The sequence below is a fragment of the Capra hircus genome, chromosome 14 (genome assembly GCF_001704415.2).
Source record: "Capra hircus breed San Clemente chromosome 14, ASM170441v1, whole genome shotgun sequence".
Classification (NCBI taxonomy): Eukaryota; Metazoa; Chordata; class Mammalia; order Artiodactyla; family Bovidae; genus Capra; species Capra hircus.
This window is the reverse complement of record NC_030821.1, coordinates 81072342-81093053: the sequence shown is the minus strand read 5'-3', so window position 1 is coordinate 81093053 and position 20712 is coordinate 81072342. Positions and strand designations below refer to the sequence as shown.

The 20712-nt window shown below is 62.3% G+C and overlaps 1 protein-coding gene across 1 annotated transcript in view; it reads left to right on the top strand.

The window, feature by feature from the left end:
* PLEC (plectin) overlaps positions 1-20712 on the top strand; it is a gene marked incomplete in the record, with an annotated part of 47447 nt that overhangs the window by 9781 nt on the left and 16954 nt on the right. The window contains 1 exon segment of the mRNA XM_018058696.1: positions 20581-20634. Within this exon segment, the coding sequence (XP_017914185.1) occupies positions 20581-20634 (54 nt within the window).

Genomic DNA, 20712 nt, shown 5'->3' with positions numbered 1-20712 from the left:
CTCTGGGCCCAAGGCTCTGCCCTTGGAGTCATCTTTTGCTTTAAAAAAAAAATTCTATGTATTTATTAGACTGCTCTGGCTTAGTTGCAGCATGTGGGATCTAGTTCCCTGACCAGGGATCGAACCTGTATTCTCTGCATTGAGAGCTCGGAGTCGTAGACACGGGACCACCAGGGAAGTCATGATTTTTCCCTTGATGGGCGGCATATGTTTGAAGCTGAGTAGCTGCTCTGTTGCCCCATTTCCTGCCTGCAGAACCCCTGAATTCTAGCATCTTTCCTTCATCCTCTTCCATCCAAGCTGGCAGTGTTTCTGCTGATACAGCACCCTTTTTGACCGTGTGGGTCTCCCGTGTACGTCACAGGGACCCATGCCATCAGGGAGGAGGCTCCTCCTTCCCAGGAGGCCCCTCTCTGAGCCCAGCTTGTGCTGAGATGGTTGGATCTGCTAGTCAGACATCAGCTCTTTTCAGAGGACGACTGTCCAGTCACGTCGTTGGCTCTCTCTCCTCACAGCGAGACTCCCTGCAGCCACCTCTCCTGAACCTGGGTGGGCGTGAAGTTCCCGGGTCACCAGCACAGGCTGTCTTCCTGTTTCACAGTTCCTTCCACGATTGGTGCCTTTCCTCCTGGACTTTCCTGTAAGGAACAGATAAAAGCCAGGTCACATCTCCCACACTTGGCTTGGAAACCTTCTTAGCTAAAGATGCAAGTTCATCTCTTGCAAGTTCTACTTTGCACCTGACACTGGAACTCAGTTCAGCCAAGTTTTTCGCTGTGTTTAATAAGGATCACCTTTCCTCCAGCTTCCGGTGATTTGTGCTCAAGGCAATCTAGGCGTTTTCTACCATACTCCTCAAGTTCTCAAGCCTCTTCTGTTACCCAGTTCCAAAACCAGCGCGACGCTTTTAGACATTTGTCACTCCTGGTAAAAATATCTTCATTAGTTTCCTGTGTCTGCCATAACAGATGACCACAAACGGGTGGGCCAGAACAGCAGAAACTTCCTCTCCCCTCTGAAGGCTAGAAGGCCAAAGTCAAGGTTTTGTCATGGCACTGGCTTCTCTGGAGGCTCCAGGGAAGACCCTGCCTGCCTCTGCCTCTTCCAGGGTCTGGTGGCTGTGGCGTGCCCTGTGGCAGCATCCTTGCAGCCTCTGCCCCTTCTTCACAGGCCTGTCCTCTGAGGATCTCTTTTCTGCCTCTTATAAGGGCACTGTCATTAGATTTAGGTTCCACCCAGATATGCCAGGGTGATCTCGTCCTGATATCCTGAACTTAATCACATCTGCAAAGACCCAATTTCCACTTCAGGTCACAGTCACGGGCACTGGGGGTCTCTACATGAGCACACCATCTGGGGCTGCTGGTCAGCGCCTTCCCTCCAGGTTGCCTGCAGTTGGTGATTGGTGTTCTGTAAAACCTCCACAGCTTTATGTTTTATGCTTGTTTTTAAGAAAAACATGCACAGTATTTTATAGTATAATTTAGTTTATGTATAACTTTGTAATCTAATATTGTGAAGTATTTAGGTGCAAACATAATTGCGGTTTTGGACTCTGAATTTTAAATCATTATAACTAAGATCAAACACATCTTTATTAATCAAAATAGGAACCATTACAATCAACACATTTTTGCCAACAAGAAATAAGTTTATTTCTATAGTGTAAAAATCCATGCTTCGGGATTCAGTGAACTCTTGGAAAGCATTTTCTGCCTCCTTTTGGCTGTGGTAGTGTTTTCCCTGCAAAAAGTTGTCAAGATGCTTGAAGAAGTGGTAGTTGGTTGGTGAGAGGTCAGGTGAATACAGAGGATGAGGCAAAACTTTGTAGCCCAATTCATTCAACTTTTGAAGCTTGGTTGGTTGTGTGATGTACAGTTGGGTGTTGTCATGGAGAAGACTTGGGCCCTCTTTGTTGACCAGTGCTGGCTGTGGGTGTTGCAGTTTTCAGGGCATCTCATCGATTTGCTGAGCATACTTCTCAGATGTAATGGTTTTGCTGGGATTCAGAAAGCTGTAGTAGATCACATGGGTAGAAGACCACCAGTCTCTACCATGACTTTTTTCTGGTGCAAGTTTGGCTTTGGAAAGTGCTTTGGCGCATCTTCCTAGGCCAACCACTGAGCTGGTTGTTGCCAGTTGTCATAGAAAATCCACTATTTGTCACTCGTTACAATCTGATCAAGAAATAGTTTGTTGTTGTTGCCTAGAATAAGAGAAGATAATGTTTCAAAATGAAGACTTTTTTTATTTACGATCAGCTCACGCGTGTTAAGTCAGCTCATGAGACACCCACTCATTCAGTTTTTTCACCTTTCCAATTTGCTGCAAATGCTGAACGACCTTAGAATGGTGAACATTAAGTTCTTTGGCAACTTCTCGTGTAGTTGTAAGAGGATCAGCTTCGATGATCTGGCTCTCAGTTGGTCGTTGTCATTGTCAACCTCCGATGGCTGGCCACTACGCTCCTCATCTTCAAGGCTCTCATCTCCTTTGCAAAACTTCTTGAACCACCACTGCTAACCACTGTACGTCGGTTAGCAGCTCCTGGGCCGAATGGGTTGTTGATGTGGTCTCCTCTGCTTTACAACCCATTTTTAACGCGAATAAGAAAATTGCTCCAATTTGCTTTTTGTCTAATTTCATTTCCATAGTCTAAAATACAGATAAACAGCAAGTAATATGTTACTAGCAGAAAAACAAAAGGGAGAAATGCGCATTAACACGATGTATAGCATAGTCACGTTTATTTAAGAAGGTATTCCAATATCAAACAGCAAATGTCAACAGTGCAAAAAGTGCAATTACTGTTGCACCAACCCAGTGTTTTAGACACGTGTAACTTCTTTTTATTTAATGTTACAACAAATATGATCCTTCTATGACATTAGTTCGTGATTTGCATGGTAATCATATCCTCTTTATTTTGTGCTATTTATGTTTTTGTGTGGCAGGTGTACTAAGGGACAGAACGCACACGAGGCGTGTCTCGGGTAAGGGGAGTGGGTCCTGCACCGCTGTGGCGTGTCAGCGGTCAGCGGAGGAGCGTGCCTGTGCTCAGGCACACATGCCACTTGCTGGTCTCAGCACCGCCTCACTGTTGTGCCCTTGGGCAGCTTCCCGCTCAGGACCGCATCCTATTGAAACTGATCTCCTCCCATGGAACAGTAGGTTTGGTCTAGTTCAGCTTTTTTGCTGCTGGAAACTGCCGCATAGCAGAGCTGTGTCGCTGGATCGTGTGTGTCTATGGCTGTTGTTAGAAATGGAATTTCTGGGTCAAACCAGCAAGATTTAAGCTCCAGCTGCACCATGGTGCCGTTTTTTGTTTTTGTTTTTGTTTTTTCACCTATCAGATTGGCAAAATTCCAGAACCCCGGTTTCTGGATTGTATTAGTGAAGTGGTGGGAACCAGGCCAGTGAAAATGTCTATCAGGCCTAAAAACCGCAGTGCGTGAAACAGCAGAGGATGGGGGCAGCGCCTGAGGGAGGGTGGGTGTAGACCTGCAGCGGGGGACCTCCTGACAGTGCAGGCAAAGGGTCACTTTTTGTGTTGAAAGGGGGAAAACCAAGAATCGTGTTTGTATTTACTTGACTTTTCCCCATAAAGAAATTTCAGAGATTTGAAGAGGAAGCCAGTCCTGACTGTGAGTCGCATACTGTGTGCAGGGCAGGGAGGGGACGAGATGGGGGCACTTTTCCCTGTGTCTGGAGAATAATTCCTATTCAAACACAATATTTTTACAAGGTCCTAAGGTGTCTGCTCTGGAGTAGGAAATAGTAACCCCCTCCAGTATTCTTGCCTGGAAAATTCCATGGAGAGAGGAGCCTGGCGGGCTACAGTCCAAGGAGTCGCAGAGTCAGACACGACTGAGCGACTAACAACACACAAAAGGTTGTCTGCCAGGTTCTGCAGTGCCTGAGAGGGCTCACTCCCCCCCTGCCTACCTTGCACCCCGAGTCAGGGCTGCAGACAAACAGCAGCACCACGCCGATCTGATATGAAATCATGTGAGCAGGTAAACGAGGCAATTATTAACAGAGTTGGCGTGCGGGCCAGTGTGCCTGTCAGGAGCGCAGCTCTAGCTCAGGCGCAGTGGTCCTGCGGGGTCAGACCCCTGCACTGGGAACGTGAATCTGCTGTGGATCTGGGTCTTTCTTTGTGCTTTTGGGACTTTATCCATTTAAGTCCTGACAGATTTTTATCAGCCCATGCCAGAGAAGTTTATATCGTGTACTGCGAATGCAGGGTTTCTCCCACCCTCTTTTTCTAACTCTCCATTGTTAGCCTATAAGAAATCTCTCCAGTCTTTCGAAGGATGTTGCAAGCTGGCTGTTCTAGTGGGCGCCTTGTTGGTTCTGACGGGTGGTCGACGGTGCTGGTTTAGGTGCTGAGGAGGCAAAGGACACTTGTCATCACTCTGTGGTCAGAGCGGTGTGTATACGGTTTCCTTTCCTCACAGGCCTGGATCCACCTCGCCAGCAGCTGAGCCTGGAGGCTCGCTCTGGCCTCTGGCCATGTGGCTTTGGGGACATCCCAGCCACTATGCTGAGTTTTATCACCCAGCTGCTCCTGCTTCCAGTACTTCCCACAGGGGAGGCCTCTGGGGCAGTGTCACCATCAGACTCAGATGGAAGTCTGGTCTCCTGTTAACAGCTGGCCTTCCCCACCCATGGTTCAGCCACTGGGCACTTTAGTAATTTAAGGTTCAAAAAGTAAAACTTGAATTTGCTGTGGGTGGTCTTTACATAGGATTTACATTGTAGTCACAGTTATCTATGTGCTCCCAGTGGCTCTGGCTCAGACAGTAAAGAATCTGCATGCATGCAGGAGACCAAGGTTTGGTCCCTGGCTCGGGAAGATCCCCTGGAGGAGGAAATGGCAACCCACTCCAGTATTCTTGCTTGGGAAATCCCATGGACAGAGGAGCTTGGCAGGCTAGTCCGTGGGGTTACAAGGAGTTGAACATGACTGAAGCGACTGACACTATTCATGTAGCACTTGCTCTGTATTAGCCTATATGTAAACACTACTTCAGTTTTTATAAGGGACTTGAGCATCCAAGAATTTGAGTGTTGGCTGGAGTTCTGGCACCAGTTCCCCTCAGACCCTGAGGGACCCCTGGACCTCCTTTCCCAATTTATTGGGCCACTTTGTAAAAATCAGAAATCTCAGTGAGTTTTTATGAGTTGTCAGCAATTTTGAGATTGATACATAGGTTTTCTCCTTTAATCTATTACTGAGGTGAACCTGTTACTAGAGTGCTCTGTGTGATTACAGGGGAACCCTACATAGTAGAAGCCGTCTGTGGCTATCACCTGCCAACCAATCACTAGTGAGCTGCTGCAGGGCAGGCTGTCCCGGGGTGGGTGCAGTGTGAAGCTGGGGAGCGCTGGTGGGGAACAGGGACTTGAGGGCAGGGAGGGCCTTGGGAGCAGTGGTGGTCTGGCTGGCAGGCGGGGTGTGTGGGGGTGGGGTCCTCCTTGCCTCTGGCCCAGGGCCACACCTGCCAGGGTCTCAGGAGACTCGGGGGGCACTTTGTCCCAGACAGAAGGGCTGGGAAGGAGGGGGCCTGGCTGTGGTGGAGGAGCTCAGCTCAGGTCCCAAGGACCACAGGGGTGTGAGCTGCTTCTTTGCTCATCAGCCTGTGCCTGTGGGTGCTGCTGGCTTTGCCCCTGTGGTGTCATCATGTGCCCCCTAGTCCAGACCCAACAGGCGGCGGGCCTGTGGAAGGACGGGTGGATGCCTGAAGGTGGCAGCCCACCTGGGGAGGGTGTGGGCCCCCAGGGAGGAGCTTTGGGTAAGGACGGAGGGAAGACTGGGGTGTAGGCCTGTGGGAGACCGGGGTGCCTGTGCCCCACAGCCCCACACAGAGGACCAGGGTGGAGTGGGAGGCGCTTCCTGGGGCTGACCTTGAAGCGGTGTGCCCGCGGCACCATGAATGAGGCCGAGCTCATCCCACTGGGCAGTGCCAGCGAGGACATTCTCCCCAGGGCGGTGGCAAAGACGCTCGGTGTCCAGGAGGCTGATCCTGTCAGCAGTAGGGCTGGTGGTGGGGACCCCGCGAGATGTGCTGGGACCCAGACAGTTGGTGGCAGATGGACAGACCAGACGGTGGAGCCACCAGGACCCGCAGGGCTGACCCACCTCGGGATGACCCCAGGGTGCTGGCTGGAGCTGCTGGGTGGTGGGCGGTGGTGCCTCCAGGGAGGGAGGAGGAACCCTGAGAGACAGGAACACCCTGAGACAAGCCCGGTGGGGACCTCACAGTGGGGAGGTGGGAGCTGGCTGCCACTTGGGGGGTCATGTCACCCAACGGGCTGAGGTGATCCAGAGGAGCATGTGGGTGGAGGAGGGCCCGCAGCTGAGGGAGAATGGGGAGAGCATGGCAGGTGGGGAAGTGAGCCGTGATGAAGGGCCTGTTCTGCCCAGTGGGACCCACCTTTGGGCCTCATGTGGGGCGCTTGCTGGGGAGATGGCCAGGACGTCCAGACTGTTGGGCCTCTCCAGCAAGGAGTGAGTGGCCATGATTTCGAGGTCAGGAAAGCCACGTGCAGGGGAGACTAGGAGGGCACTCTGAGGGTGGCCAGCGGTGAGGGTGGGAATGTTTGTGGGGGCTGGGCCTGCCAGGCGCGCCTGGATCTAGCTTGCTGGCCTGGCAGTCTGGCTGGGGTCAGCGGGGTCAGGCGATCGAGAGCTGGAGGCTGGAGGGGTGAGGGCTGCGTCCATGGGAGCAAGTGCTGGCGGCCAGGCCCTGCGCATTGATTAGCCGAGGCTCCGCCCCAGCTGGGAAGCCCCGCCCCGCACCTCCCGGCTCCTCCCCCAGGCTGCGGCTCTGGCCTGGGCAGTGCAGTGCGGGGCTGGACTCTGCGTGGCGGCGGCCGCGCCGCCCTCAGCCCCAGCGGAGACATGGACCCCTCGCGAGCCATCCAGCAAGAGATCAGCTCCCTCAAAGGTGCGGGCCAAGGCGGGGGGCCGAGACAGGGCATGGGGTTTGTGGACCAAGCTGTGACCTCTGCCTGGATGCAGTCCCCACAGAGCAGCGGTCGGAGTCTGCAGCTTTGGGGGCAGCTTTGGGAGTGGGGAGCTGGAGCCCCAGGAGGCCCGGCCCATGACCCACCGGGCCTGCAGCTGGTGCGAGGTCCTCCCGAGGCTGGCTGGGAGGGCTCCAGCCGCAGCCCCGTAGCCCCACGGCCCCGCAGCCCCGCAGCCCTGCAGTGTGTCGGGGGGCGGGGCGGCTGCGGCGGCGGCGGGGGCGGGGCGGAGGCGGGAGCTGGATTCTGCTGGCGGTCGGGTCGGCACTTTCTCCTCCAGCACTCTGTCTTGTCCCCGCCCAGCTCCTCGGCCTGCCCCCAGCGTCCGAGGGGACCCGGCCGGGCCTAGGGGATCACTGGGGGGAGGCGCCAGGCGGGCTGGCCCCGGGCAAGTGCACACTGCGGTTCTTTGTTCTGGGATGGGGGCTGCTGGGGGCTGCCAAAGGGCGCCGACTGGTTGCCCTGGAGACCCGGAGGGGCCTGGAGTGGGGTGGAGGGGGCCGCCCTGTCTGCCCGCCTGGGCCCTCCCTTTGCTGAATCAGCGGCTGCGGTTCCCGCAGTGTGGGGGATGGGCAGAAAGGGCCGTTCTCCCAGCCCTGGGACCTCGGGGGCGCGGGGGGTGCGCTGGGAGTAGGGCCGAGGGAGGTGTGCCGCAGCCGGCCGCGCGGGCCAGGCCGGGAACATCCTGCCCCAGGTCCCTCTGTGCTCCTCCCCTCAGCCCGCGAGGCCGGGCTGGTGGGCGGGAGGGGGACGCCCCTTCGCGCCCCGCCCCCTTTCTTGAGCAAGGGTGGGGGTGACGGGGCTGAGGCCAGAGCAGGGCTGTGCGGGAGGAGAGACCTTGGTTTGGGGGCCTTGGGTGCGGCTGGAAATCATTTTGGGAGGTGGGATGCTTTGGGGTTGGTTTGGTGGGGTACTTGGGGGTTGAGAGGGTTAGATCGGAGAATCAAACTAAGAAAATGTGCGTTGGGTGTCGGGGTGGCTGGGAGGGAGAGGAAGTCAGCGTGGGGCTATGGGGTGGGCAGGGGGAGCGCCGGTGGCCTCAGGGAGGGCTGAGGGACAGGCCAGGAATGGCCTTCCTCCAGCGCAGGGCCAGGCCGGGCCGCTAGCCTGAGTGTTGGCCTGCACCCACAGCTCGTGTCGGTTCCGCAAAGTCCTGGTGGCCCTCGGGGCGCGCGGGCGCCGCTCGGCAGAGAGGGCACGGCAGCTGCCCACCCCGCGTCCTCCCAGCCGGCGCCCCGCCCTCCCTGAGCCGGAATCCGGCCGCGCTGGGCCCCTGCCCGCCGGCGGAGGGAGAGCCGCAGAGAGCCGGCGGGAAGGGCTGTGGGCACAGTTGGCTGTGCCTGCAGTTTCCTCTGCCACAACTCCGGGCGCGTGTGCGTGTGTGTTGGGAGCGGTTCTGCAGTGCCATGGCAACGGCCTCAGAACCCCGCCCCCACCCGCCGCCTGTTTGCCGCCTGCTCGCCGGAGCCTCCCACCTCGGGATCCCCCCACCTCCGTCCGATTTCTAATCAGTTCCCGGGTTGGCCTTGCTTGGTGGGAATGGGTGTGTCTGCTTGGTGGAGCGGGCAGCCCCAGGTGGGAGAGTTGGGGTATCGGGTGGGATGGGGAGGCGCGGCGTGTCTGCGGTTGGAGGCTCAGCAGCGAGGCCTGGGGGGGGACTGCTGGGTGTGGCCAGGCCAGGATCCAGGGTCCTCACGTGGAGCATACGGTCCCCTCCCAGCTGCTGGCCCCCCATCACTGGGGCGCCCAGACCCTCGTGTAGCTGGGCTCCCATGCATCTGTCCAGCTGGCTCACAGGAGGCTCTGGGGGGTGAGAGGGGCTTGGAGGGGGGGGACTTGGTGACTTTGATTCCCTGTAGCAGCTGAGAGCTTCTGGCCTCTGACAGCTGGCCTGGGGCAGTGGGGGGTGGAGGCCCCACTCTGAACCCCTCCCGCCCCCCCCGCCCCCCCCCCGCCCCATTCCCTGCTCGGACTCCTCTGGGCTCAGAGCTAACTCCATGCTCCTGGCCCACCCTTGATCTGGCCCGGCATGGCAAGTGTTAAAAAGGGCCGCCAGTGTCTGGGTCTGACATTTGGCGGTGGGGGCTCTGTCCCTTAGCCTGCCTGATGGACAGCAGCCAGTGGTGCCTGCAGCCTGCCTGTCAGTGTGCTGTAGCAGCTGCCCCTGCCGTGCCCCTAGACCCCTGACCCCAAGACCCCAGTTCTCCTCCTCCCTTCTCAGACCCCAGACCCCTCAGCACCTCCTCTCTGCCCCCCAAGACTTCAGCCCTCCTCCCTTAGACCTGGAGCGCCCCCTGCCGGGACGGGCAGCACCCTGTTCAGATCCTTGTGACTCCTGAGGCCCTGAGACCACACCGCGGCCTGAGGACCCTCCTGCCCTCTCTCCTTCCGCTTCCCTCTGCCACCCTTTGGACTCTGGGTCCGTGGCTGCTCCCGCCGGCCCGCCCTCCCCCGAGTCTTAGAACCTTGAAGGAAGTGTTTAGAAACTGATGTAATTACTGACGTGGAGCCCTGGGCCGGCTCTGCGGGAGGGGGCCTGCTTCGGGGGTGGCCCCTCTGCAAGGTTCCCCCCTACCCTGCGAGGGCCCCTGTTGGTCGAGGGTGGGAGGGGCCGCCCTTGCTGCTGAGTCAGAGGGGGCCGGCCTGGGCGTCCTGAAGGGCGGGCGGGCGGGAGGCTCGCGCAGGCGGTGGGCAGGCCGCAGTGCCGGCAGGAATCGCACGGAGCCAGGGAGCCTGGCGCCGCGAGCTGCTAGCCGGGAGCCCGCGCCCTCGAACTGAGCGCTCCGCCGCAGCCTGCCTGCCCCGGGGCCCATCTCCTCGCTGTGTTCAGGGCGTCTCCTGGCCTCTTCTCTGGGCCCCGCCCGTGCCCTCGGCTCACCGACACCCGCAGCCATGGTGGCCGGCATGTTCATGCCGCTGGACCAGCTGCGGGCCATTTATGAGGTGCTTTTCCGAGAGGGCGTGATGGTGGCCAAGAAGGACCGGCGGCCCCGCAGCCTGCACCCTCACGTGCCCGGCGTCACCAACTTGCAGGTCATGCGCGCCATGGCCTCCCTGCGGGCGCGGGGCCTGGTGCGGGAGACCTTCGCCTGGCGCCACTTTTACTGGTACCTGACCAACGAGGGCATTGCCCACCTGCGCCAGTACCTGCACCTGCCCCCGGAGATCGTGCCTGCCTCTCTGCAGCGTGTGCGCCGCCCCGTGGCCATGGTGATGCCCGCACGCCGCACCCCCCATGTGCAGGCCGTACAGGGTCCCCTGGGCTGCCCGCCCAAGCGGGGGCCGCTGCCCACCGAGGACACTGCCCGAGAGGAGAGGTGGGTCTACCGCCGGAAGGAGCCTGAGGAGGGGGCACTGGAGCCCCCTGTGGTGCCTGCCACCACCCCAGGGACCCTGGCGAGGCAGGGGCTGGAGCCTGCCTTACCCACAGGTAGCTGCAGCCCTGGCCCCAGCTGGAGGGCGGGGGTGTGGGGGCCTGGGCCTGGTGGGTGGGGGTGCGGGGCCTGGGCCTGGTGGACGGGGTGGGCAGCAGGTGTGCAAAAGCTCTGCTCCTGCCAGCAGGCGGCGCTCTCTCCGCCTAGGCACTCTTGCCAGTGGATCCAGGGCGCCTCCTCCTGGCTTGAGGATCTTGGGGTGGGTAGGCCAAGGAGGAGCCCATGGGTTACTGCCACCCATAGCCAGGCACACCCTGGGGCTGGGGGTGGGGCTCACGGTTCTCGGACTGGCAGGACCAGCTGTCGCACAGCCCTGGCTGGCATCCTGGGCCCTCTCGCCAGCATCACCCTCGTCCTGTGCCCTGCCTGCCCCCTCCCTGCCACAGGGATTTGTCTGCTCCAGGCTCTCTGCAGGGGGTGGGGGCGTGCAGAGGGGGTGCTGGGATGGGACAGGGTACAGCCGCTCTCCGAGTGGGGATGACTGCCTGGTCTTTCTGAGCTGTGGGTTTGTCCAGCGGGGGTGACATCTGCCCCCCGGTTGTGTGGCACAGATGTGATATGGTGGCTGGGTGCTTGGTCAGCCTGGGGTGGGTGACAGCCTAGCAGGCAGCCCTCGGCCAGGACAGGAAGAGCAGACTCGTGGCCGCGGCAGTGCAAGACTCTGCTGGGGTCTAGGCGGATCCATCCCGGGGAGACCTGGGTCCCAGAGGATGGACTGGGTCCTGTCATCCCAGGGGCTGGCACCTCGCGCTGTGCCCTGCACTGTGGCAGCCACCTGTCCCTAAGGACCTGTGCTGCACCACCCAGGTGGGCAGAGGGTCGCGGGCAGCTCAGGCTCACACCTGTGCTTCTGAGCTCACCGGCCTCCGTGTTGAGTGGGGGTAGTGGATCCCCAGCATAGGGTGGACTCCATGTCTCTCCAGCTGGGGAGGAATGTGGTCTCTGGGGGTGGGTGGGGGCCTGGGGTGAGGCTAGCACGGTGGGCAGGAGTTTTGCCAGGTGGATGAGTCGGGGATCAGGGGACCCAGGCGCAGGCCCGGATTGGGCCTGGACCCACCAACTAGGGCCCAGGCGTGGGAGCCCATCTCGGGGAGTTTGGGAGGTTGTGGGTGGCGGGGCTCACCACGTGGCCTCTCCCGCGCCTGTCAGTAAGGTGACCCTGTCCCCCACCGGAAACAGTAGTACTGGGCTGGGCAGCGGTCAGCTCTGACAGCACCTGATGGACGGTCTCCGCGCGGCCTCCTCCCTGACCGTTGCCTTGATGGGGCCTCTGCCCCATTCTGGTTGGCAGAGCAGACCCTCCCCCTTCCTGGGTCGTGGGTGTGGGGAGCATGGACCCCTTCCTTTTATCTCCTTCCTTCCTTGTCTGTAGCCTGGCTGGGCTGGTGCTGGGCTGAGCGGCTGGGCGAGCAGTTGGCTGTGGGCCAGGAGGGGGGACTGGGTGTGGCTCAGCGAGCAGGGGGGGGCGCCCCCAGCCCTGAGGGGTGACTCAGTCTTCCCTTCCCGGCCGCAGCCGCTGCCGCCGGTGGCAGCTCAGAGTTTCCAACAGGAAATGAGTTCCAGCTCCAGGCTGAGTCAGGGCCGGAGGGCGTGGGCTCCCCCTTCCCCGAGGTCCTGCAGGCTGAGCGGGATCTGAGCACCACCCTGGCACAAGAGGACGCCCAGGCCACCTCGGATGCTGGGTGGGGCACAGGGCTTTGGCCAGGTCTGCAGGGGTCCTGGTGGCTTGGCTAGGAAGCTTCTGATGACATTGGGAACCGTCGACTTCTCAGAGTTTTAAACATTATCAAGTGGGGCTTCCCTGGCGGTCCAGTGGCTGTGACTCTTCGATCCCAAGGCAGAGGCTGCATTCAGTCCCTAGTCAGGAAACTAGGTCTGACAGGCCCCAATGGAAACCTGGCACAGCCAAATTAAATGAAGAAATAAATACTTTAAAAGTTATCCAGCGACGTGCCACACAGACCCCTCACTTTGCTCACAGCATCGCCCCTCTGGTCCATCTGCAGAAGAGCAGGTCAGCACGTGGGCCCAGCCCGCCACACTCGTCACAGCGGCCTTGCTCGGTGGAGCCCTGGCCAGGGAGCTGCGGACCCCTTCCCCCGTGCCCTGGTGGTCTGCTCATCCGTGTGGGAAGGTGTCCACTTGCTTGTTCCGCCACTTACCAGTCAGTTCCAGGCTGAGTCCCTGGCTGGAAGCCCCCAGCATGTGGGATGGATGGGCTGGGTGAAGAGCGAGTGGTCTGGGAGGGCCCCTGTGAGAGACGCCTTGAGCTGAGCCCTGACCGAGGAGGACAGCGCTCAGAGAGCTGCCAGGAGGTCCGACAGGGGTCCTCTGGGGTTACTGGAGAGATGGACCTGGGGGAGTGGGTTTCATACATGAATTTCATTTCTCAATGAGCCTGGCTCAAAATTCAGAAAGAACTAGAACTTCAGTAGAAAAGAAGTGCCGTCCGAACACGCTCACCCCTGTGCTCCAGCAGCCTCTATGCTGCGGGTGCACGTGCCCTGCAAGCCTGGCTGCTCCTGGCCATGCCGTGCACCTGACTGTCCCATGGGCTTGTCCGCAGGCGCAGAGCCCTGCCGCTCCCTTTCACGGCACATGGCGCCCCTGCCAGCCCTCCATTAGTCTCCAGTTTTGTGTCTGGTTATCTGCGGGGAGACCCGTAGAACTCTGGCGGGTTTTCAAGCAGGTTACCGTACGATTAGGTTTGTCTTTTACCGGGTCTCGCGGTGGCTGGGCAGTCCAGCAGCACGGAAAAAGTGCAGAGGTTGGTACTCAGCTAAGATATGTCCCTTTGTCAAGGCTGAAGGCCTGGAGGCTGAGGCAGAGGAGGGGTCTAGGAGGGGCTGGGGTGGTGCAGGCTGCTGGGGCCGGTGCCGGGTGGGGAGGCTGCCGGGTGGGAGGCTGCCGGGTGGGTGGGCTGGGCCGGCAGGCAGAGGAGGGCCCTCCAGTCACACCTGAGGGCTCAGGGATTGCAGGCGGGCTGGTCCGACTCGTTGGTCCACTGGGCTTCACTCTGCCCGGCTCTCTGACTAAGGGTGGCCATGAGGAGGAGCCAGGCTCCCAGAACTGGGTGGGGAGGCCAGGGCTCTGGTGAGCCCTCCCTTTGCTTCCCACCCTTTCCCTCCTTCCTGCCTTCCCTTCCTCTCCTCTCTGCTGCTCCAGAGCAGCTAGGCTCATGGTCGGCAGCTATGGACAGGTACAGCATGGAGGAGCTGATTCAACTGGGCCAAGGTAGGGTAGGGTTGGGCCCAGGGTGCAGGTTTTCAGAAGGGAGGGGTCCAGGCCTCCAGCTGGGGCTCTGCTCTCCCCACCAGCCTGTGGCCAGGGCCCTGCAGGGCAGGACTGTGGATTCCAGATGAGCATGGCTCTGTCTAGAGATGCCGCCTATGGTGTGTCTGGGGCGGGATGGATGTGTCTCGGGGTGCCAGGCCTTGCCCCAGACTTCCATGACTCCAGGAGCTGGTTCCCCCTGGTGTTGGAGCACGGAGTCCTCTGAGGAGGAGCCCAGCCCTGGCCTTCACAGCTGGCCCCTGCAGGCCGGTTTTCCTTCAGAATTGAGTTTCTGAAGCATGGGGTTGATGGGCAGGAGGCTTGGGTGGGCCTGGCCCTCCACCCCCTCCCCGTTGCCCCTGGCCTCCCCACGTGGGCTGGGGCATCCCTTCCCTGGCAGCCAGAGGCCAAGTGTGGTTTGCTGTGCTCTGCTGCCGGCTGCCCACATGTTTCCAGGCAGTCGACCAGGGCTGAGGTCGCGGCCTCGCGTGGCTGGGGTGTTCCTCGCTGGTTCTGTGCCTCAGTTTCCTCAACTGTGTGGTGCGGTGACGCGTGGGGCTTACTCCTTGGAGTTCTCAGAGGGTCAGACTAGAATGGCCCCTGCGGGCTTCCTCCATGGGGTTCTCAGAGGGTCAGACTTGACAGGGAGGAGGGGGCGGGACTGCGACCTCCACCTGCTGTTTCCTGAGCAACACCTTGGCCCTGGGATGTCTGAGACCCCGGGCTTCCAGGGTCTGTGTCGGACTGGGGCCGGCACCTTGAGCGTCCTGGGTTGCTGGGGAGGCCCGGCCCGATCTGGCCTGAGACCTGACCTTGGGAGGCCGTCCTGCCCGTCCGTCTGGGCCAGGTGTTGTTTGGTGACCCTGCCAGGGGAGGGGGTGGTGGTGCTTGCCAGGGTGGCCTTTCCCAGTGCTCCCCCACTGCTGTCCACGCTGGAGGGGTGGGCAGGGCGGGAGCTGCACCGCCTTTCAACAAGGACAGGAGCCCCCAGGCTCGAGGCCACCCTGCTCCAGGTGGCCCCGACGACGATTAGGTGAGAGAGTTTACAGGATGTCGTTACGAAGGTGCGACAATCCACAACGGGACTGTCGCGCACTGTTGGACTCACCGTGGGAAAGTGGCCTGGCGCTGGTGTCGCGGGGGGCTGGCTCCGCACCGTCACTGTCTAAGTCAGTGAACAAGGATGACGGCCTGGAGGATCCTAGGCCGGCTGTTTTAGAACTGGTGATGATCCAGTGTATGAAGATGCTGTGCGGGGGGGGCGTTTAAAGATCCCCAATGCCCACTTATAGTGCCCTCCCGCCACGGACACAGCTCTGGCATGACAGCAGCAAGCGCCGTGCGCCTCCCTCCACACAGCACGTCTGACGTGTCGCCGCCAGCCCTCCGAGGGTCTGTGACGGCCTCCCCAGACACCAAACATACTCGCCTGTGCGGACCCGGTGGGCCTCCCCGGCTGTCCCCCAATAGATCGTGGCCGGGTAGGTGGGGCTGCCTCTGAGAGCCCAGCGGCGCTGCGGGCCACCCCCTCCCTGTCTGCTGTCCTCGGCGGGGCGGGGGCGTCGGGTCGCCCTGTCTTTGACAACGGTTGAGTCCGCTGCGAGCCTGGAGGCAGCAAGGACCGGGGCGCTGGCAGCTGTCGCCCAGGGGCACCCTTGAGGCAGAATGGGGTGCTCGGGCGCCACGTCACCCCTGTGGGGGCGGGGGAGGCCGCGTGTGAGGCCCGCGAGGGCCGGCGGGCTGGGCTAGGGGTGGGGGCTGCGCTCAGCCAGGCGTCCCCGCAGGCCCCTCCTCCTGGCGGGTGTGGCCGCGGGTGAGCAGGGGTTAAGGCTCCGCTAACCTTGAGCGTGCAAGCGGGCGCAGGGCCGCGGAGCGCGCCGCCGTGGGAGGTGGGCGGGTGGGAGCGGAGTGGCCAGAGCGGGAGGGAGGCGCGGCGGAGCGCAGTTGTGCGGCGGCGCGGCGGCGACAGTGGTCGGGCGTCCCGCAGGGGGCGGTTCCCTGGTCCCGGGCACCCCTAGCGTCCTCCACTTCCTCGGGAAGGAAGGGGGGCTTCCCGGCTTGGAGTAGCCCTTCGAAGGGCGGCTGCGCCTGCCGAGCACACAGGCCGGCGCTCCAGAGCCATGAGCCCTCGGCAGCCTGTTTCCTTCCCTCGTGGTCGTGGGCCCACGTCGTCACCGCTGGCCGCGTGTGGCACTGGCGCGGGGGCGCCGCGCGGTGCAGGATGAGCAAGGTAAGGCCGATGTGGCCACCCCCGGGGCTGCTGTTTCTTGCCGCCAGCCGGCCAGGGGGCTGAGGCGGGGCGCTCGAGGGGCCGCCTCTCTCCCGCCCCTGAATTTCCCTATGCCCGCCCTTCCTGTCCTGGAGGCTCGCGCGGGCACTTGGCCAGACAAGGTGTGGACCCCAGGCCCGCCACCTGCCGAAAAGACCCCGCCTGCTTGTCTGGGCAGGGCCGGGACTCTGCCTCACATCAGCCTGGAGCCTGCTGCTGGGCAGGGCGTAAAGGGAGGGCTGGGGAGGTCTAGGCAGCTGGGGAGGGGGCGGCAAGGGCAGGGGCTTTCCTAGGCCCCTCCCTAGCAGCCCGTGTGGAGCGAGCACAGGTGACTGTCAACACAGAAACCGCAGCTGCAGGTGGCAGGCGTCCCGGGGACTGAGGTGGGGCCGCCGCAGGAGGTGGGGCTGGCGGGAGCTGGACAGGTGCCTGAGCGCCCTTGACCAGGGCCCAGTAAGCCTCAGGACCTGCGGCCGGCTTACGCTGCCCTCCCCCGGCTCCAGGTCACCCGCTCGAGCTATAGCCCTCGGCAGTGGCGCCTGGCCCAGGACTGGGTGGAGCCTGCCTCCACTCCAGTGAATGAGCAGGGGACTGGGTGTTCTGGCCAGAGGGACGGCCCCCACTGGGGACCTGAAGGGCGGCCCGGGCGATAGCCTGAGGCGGGAGGCTTGCCCTGGGTGGGGGTGGCCAGGGCCACCCCGGTGGGCCTACTCTGCGGGAGCCTGGCCAAGGTCTGAGTCCGGATGGGGCTCCTAGGCGTGGCTTTGGGGGCTGGGGAGGGCCTGGTGACTCAGCTGCGGGGTTAACAAAACGGTTCAATAAAATGCTCAGGTCAGCGCTCCCGCCTCGGTTTGGCCCTCCCTCCCTCAGCATTTGTCTCCTGTGCCCACGTGGGCACGGGGTACCCCTTCGGCGCTCCCTGGTCCTGCTGCGCTTCGGCGCCCTTTTTCGATGCTTCTGCTCAGTTCTCAGCCCCTGCTCCGCCACACCCGGCCTTTCCCCGCGAATCCTGGCGGAGCGGAGCTCGTCCCGGGAACGCCAGGCTCGGGCAGTTCCCAGCCTCTGTCCTGGGGCCGCAGCCTCCCCCTACGCCCAGGACCAGCCTGGTCCTCTCCTTCCAAGCGGGGCGCGGCTTCCAGGTCCCGTGGGGCGGGCGGCCGCCGGGGGCAGGTTCTCAGCGTCCGGCCCGGCGGGGAAGGGTGTGGCGTGCGGAGCCGGCCGGCCTCGCGCGTGGCCGGGAGCCGACGCACCGTCCTGTTTGCTGTCCGCGAGGGCGCCCGGCTCATGGCTGCGGCCGCACACGGGGGGCGGGCGTCGCTTTCGCGCGCAGAAGGAGGTGTGCTGGAACGGCCGTGGTGGCTGGATGGGGGCTGCGAGCAGGCGCGCAGGGGCTACCTCTACGGGCAGCTGTGCTGCGTAGGTGGGTGGCGGTGGAGGGACGGTGGTGCCGGAGGGGCAACCGTCTCCAAGAGCGCCCGGAAGGCCGCGGGGGCCGGGGGGCGTGCCTGGCCCAGCGCAGCCCCGCCCCCAGGCTCGGTGCGGAAACACCTGGGGAGGAAGGCGGGGTGAGTCCCCTCTGCCCCCGAGATCCCTCCGGAGAAGGGGTGGGGAGTGGGCGGGCCGGCAGGCCGGGGCCCGGTTTCCGGGCTCCGGGCTGTCGGCAGTCTGCCCTCGGGAGGTGTGGGGTGGGAGGGGCCCGGGCGGAGTTGCGTCTCTGCGCCGCCCTGTGCTCTCGCTTCGGCTCCCTTCGTGTCTCCAGGCTTCTTATCCTGGAGCGGCCCACTAGCCGTAGATTCTTGCCTTAGTTTCCAAAATCTGTGAAAGGGGCAAAGGTACCCTTCAGAGGGCCACGAGCAACTCTGCAGGACACTGGCCTCGTGGACAGGGCAGGAGCAGCAGTGCTGGGGAGGGCCACCGAGACGTGCAGCAACCTGGCCTATGGGAGCGGGCCGCGGGGTTGGGCCGGCCGGGGAAGGTGGGTGGTCTCTTGACTTGAGGCCTGAATAGGATGCCGGATAGAATGGACGCGGGAAGGGCGCGTCCTACAGCCAGGGGTGAGGGACTGGCCGGCAGGGCCGCAGGGAGCCCTGAGAGGACACTCTGAGATCCCGGGGTGGGGGGGGTGGGGGGGGGAGCCTGGAGGCACCAGGGTGTGCTGGGGAGAGGGAGCGGGCTTGGAGGTGGAGGTGGAACCCTGTCCTGGACAGCAAATCCAATATCCTTGAGGCCTCTGAGTGACAGAGAAGACGCTGGAGAGGGGCTGGGGGCGGGACTCCCCCAGCTTGCCTGCAGTGGGTGGAGCCATCCTTGGTGACCCTAAACTGGGTGCTGGCCAGTGTGGGTCTGATGTGGGATCCTGGAGCACCTCTGGGAGGTGAAGGCTTGTGTGTGGGGCCTCTCTCGGGCCTTGCGTAGAAGGGGGGGTCTGTCCAGAGTGGGGAGCGAGGTGACCTGCGGCAGGACCCTGAGGTAGGGATGAGGGTAGTCAGCTCCACCTGGTCTGGGGCCCCCTACCCCCCTAGGGTGTGAGCGACCCCCCCCCGTGGCCACAGAAGGCGCAGCGGCTGGTGGGTGAGCCTTTCCTGGAAACGAGGCCCGAGGCACATGGGGGTGGGGCTCCCAGCTGGATCGCATTCAAGCAATGTCTCCGACTGGAAAATTCTGTGCGTCAGGGCGGTGCATTCTTTCCTGCAGTGGCTGGCAGCTGGGAGTCCTGCGCGGCCAGGGCCGCAGTGTGCGAGACGAGAGGGAGCCGGGCCGCACCCGTCTGAGCCCTTTGTCCCACCACCTTTACACAACCTGAGTGGCTGATATCTGTGTGCCCCGCCGCCTGCAAACAGCCCCCCACCCAGGCTGCCCCAATGCCTAGGTGCGGCTTCCTTGCCCATGAATCACCCTCCCCTGACTCACTGCTGGGCCCCCTTAGGGTGCTCCCCTCTGACCTGGGCCTCCCCCCCAACTCGAGGCAGAGTTCGCCGCAGCTCAGGGCTGGCGGTCCTGTGTGAGTCAGCGCTCAAGCTATGCGCCCGCTCCTGCCCGCGGAGCACTCTGCCTTCGGATGGGGCACTGCTCCAGGACAGGCTTGGTGGGCCCGCTTGAGAGGGGCCCAGCCCTCACTGAGCCTGGTGGCCCTGGAGCCGGGGTATAGATGGATCCTAGCAGGGTGTAGGGTGTAGGGCATGTAGGTTCTGAGGGGTGATTTAGGAGGGCTTCCAGGGAAAGGCAGCCGGCCCCCCAAGCCAGGTGTCACTCCCCTGGGGGTCCCTCCTTAGAGCCCGTCCGCCCGGCAGTTTTGGGCAGGCATGGGGCGGCCCTGGTCAAGTCTGAGCTGTGTCCCCCTCAAGATGCGTGACCTTGGGCTCCCTGGCCCAGTGCAGCTCAGGCACCCCTCCCTGAGGGCGGCCCCTTTGGAGTGGCCTGGGCATGTGCGGTTCCCCTGTGACCTGACACATGTCTGTATGCCGTGAGGGTGCAGCGTCCCTGCGCCACGGGTTCCTTCAGGGGCTGCTGCGGGCAGGGTGGGTGAGGAAACCCCTGGTTTCCTGTTTCTGCCCCGCTGTAGGTGTGGCTGTGGGGGAGGGGCTGCTCTTCCTGCTTCCCGCTGGGACACACTCCTTCTCTGGGGTGTGCAGGCTGGGGTGGGGCTTCGGGGGCGGGGACAGCGGCTAGGGAGTTCCGCGGCAGGGAGTGGCCCGCACTGGGCTCCAACGGAGCTGACGACCAGAGCCCACCGAGCGAGTGTGCCGTGCCTGGCTGAGGCACCCTCTGCCGTGGTGTGCCCCGTGGCCGTGAGCGCGCAGCACCTGGGGTGGGCCAGAGCGCCGAAAGGGCAGGGCGGCACCATGTCTCAGCAGCGGCACGGCGGCCCGAGCCCGAGGGCCTGGGTCACAAGAGGACCACGTCGGAGGGACAACCTCTACCTGGCTGTGCTCAGGGCCTCAGAGGGCAAGAAAGGTAGGGACTCCACACCGCCAGGCGGGGCAGGCGCAGGACAGGAAGGGCCCAGATTCCTGCCTCAGGAAGCCTGGCATTGGTGGGGTGGGGCCCAGACTGTGAGGCTTCTGAATTTAGGGGACAGACTCTGAGACCAGCATTGGCCCAGGTGCAGAATTGCTGGCGGGCCAGCCAAACCATGCCCAACACAGAGTGGCTGGTGGGGGTGTCTGGGCCTTGGGTGGTGGGGGTGGAGGGCTCTCCATGCCCCGGGAAACAGGCCCGCCATCCTGTGGGGCACAGAGCTTCCCCTCACCACAGCCCTGCTAGTCTGGCTCCAGCGCCTTGGGCCCCCGGAGGCGGCCTGTGTGGGGGTGGCGGCAGGCCAGGACTTGTGTGCTGTGTCCAGGTGTGGCTGCCAGCTGCAGACCCTCCCATCTTGGGAGACCTAGCAGTGGGCACCCGCGGCCTGGACCCAGGCTTCTGTCCAGGACTGTCTGGGGCCTTGTTGGGTGGGGGGCAGTGTGAGCTCTGAGGCCCTCTTCAGTGCACCAGCCACTGTGTCTGCATGGCAGTCTCCTCCTGGGGGCTTGCGGGGCTTTCTCCAGGCCCAGGTAAACCTGGCCTGTGCTCTCCCAGATGAGCGGGACCGTGTGCAGAAGAAAACCTTCACCAAGTGGGTCAACAAGCACCATAATCAAGGTTGGTGGTGTGTGCACACACGGTTGTGAGCGTGTGTGCAGGAGTGCCTGCGTGTGTGTATGTGTGTGT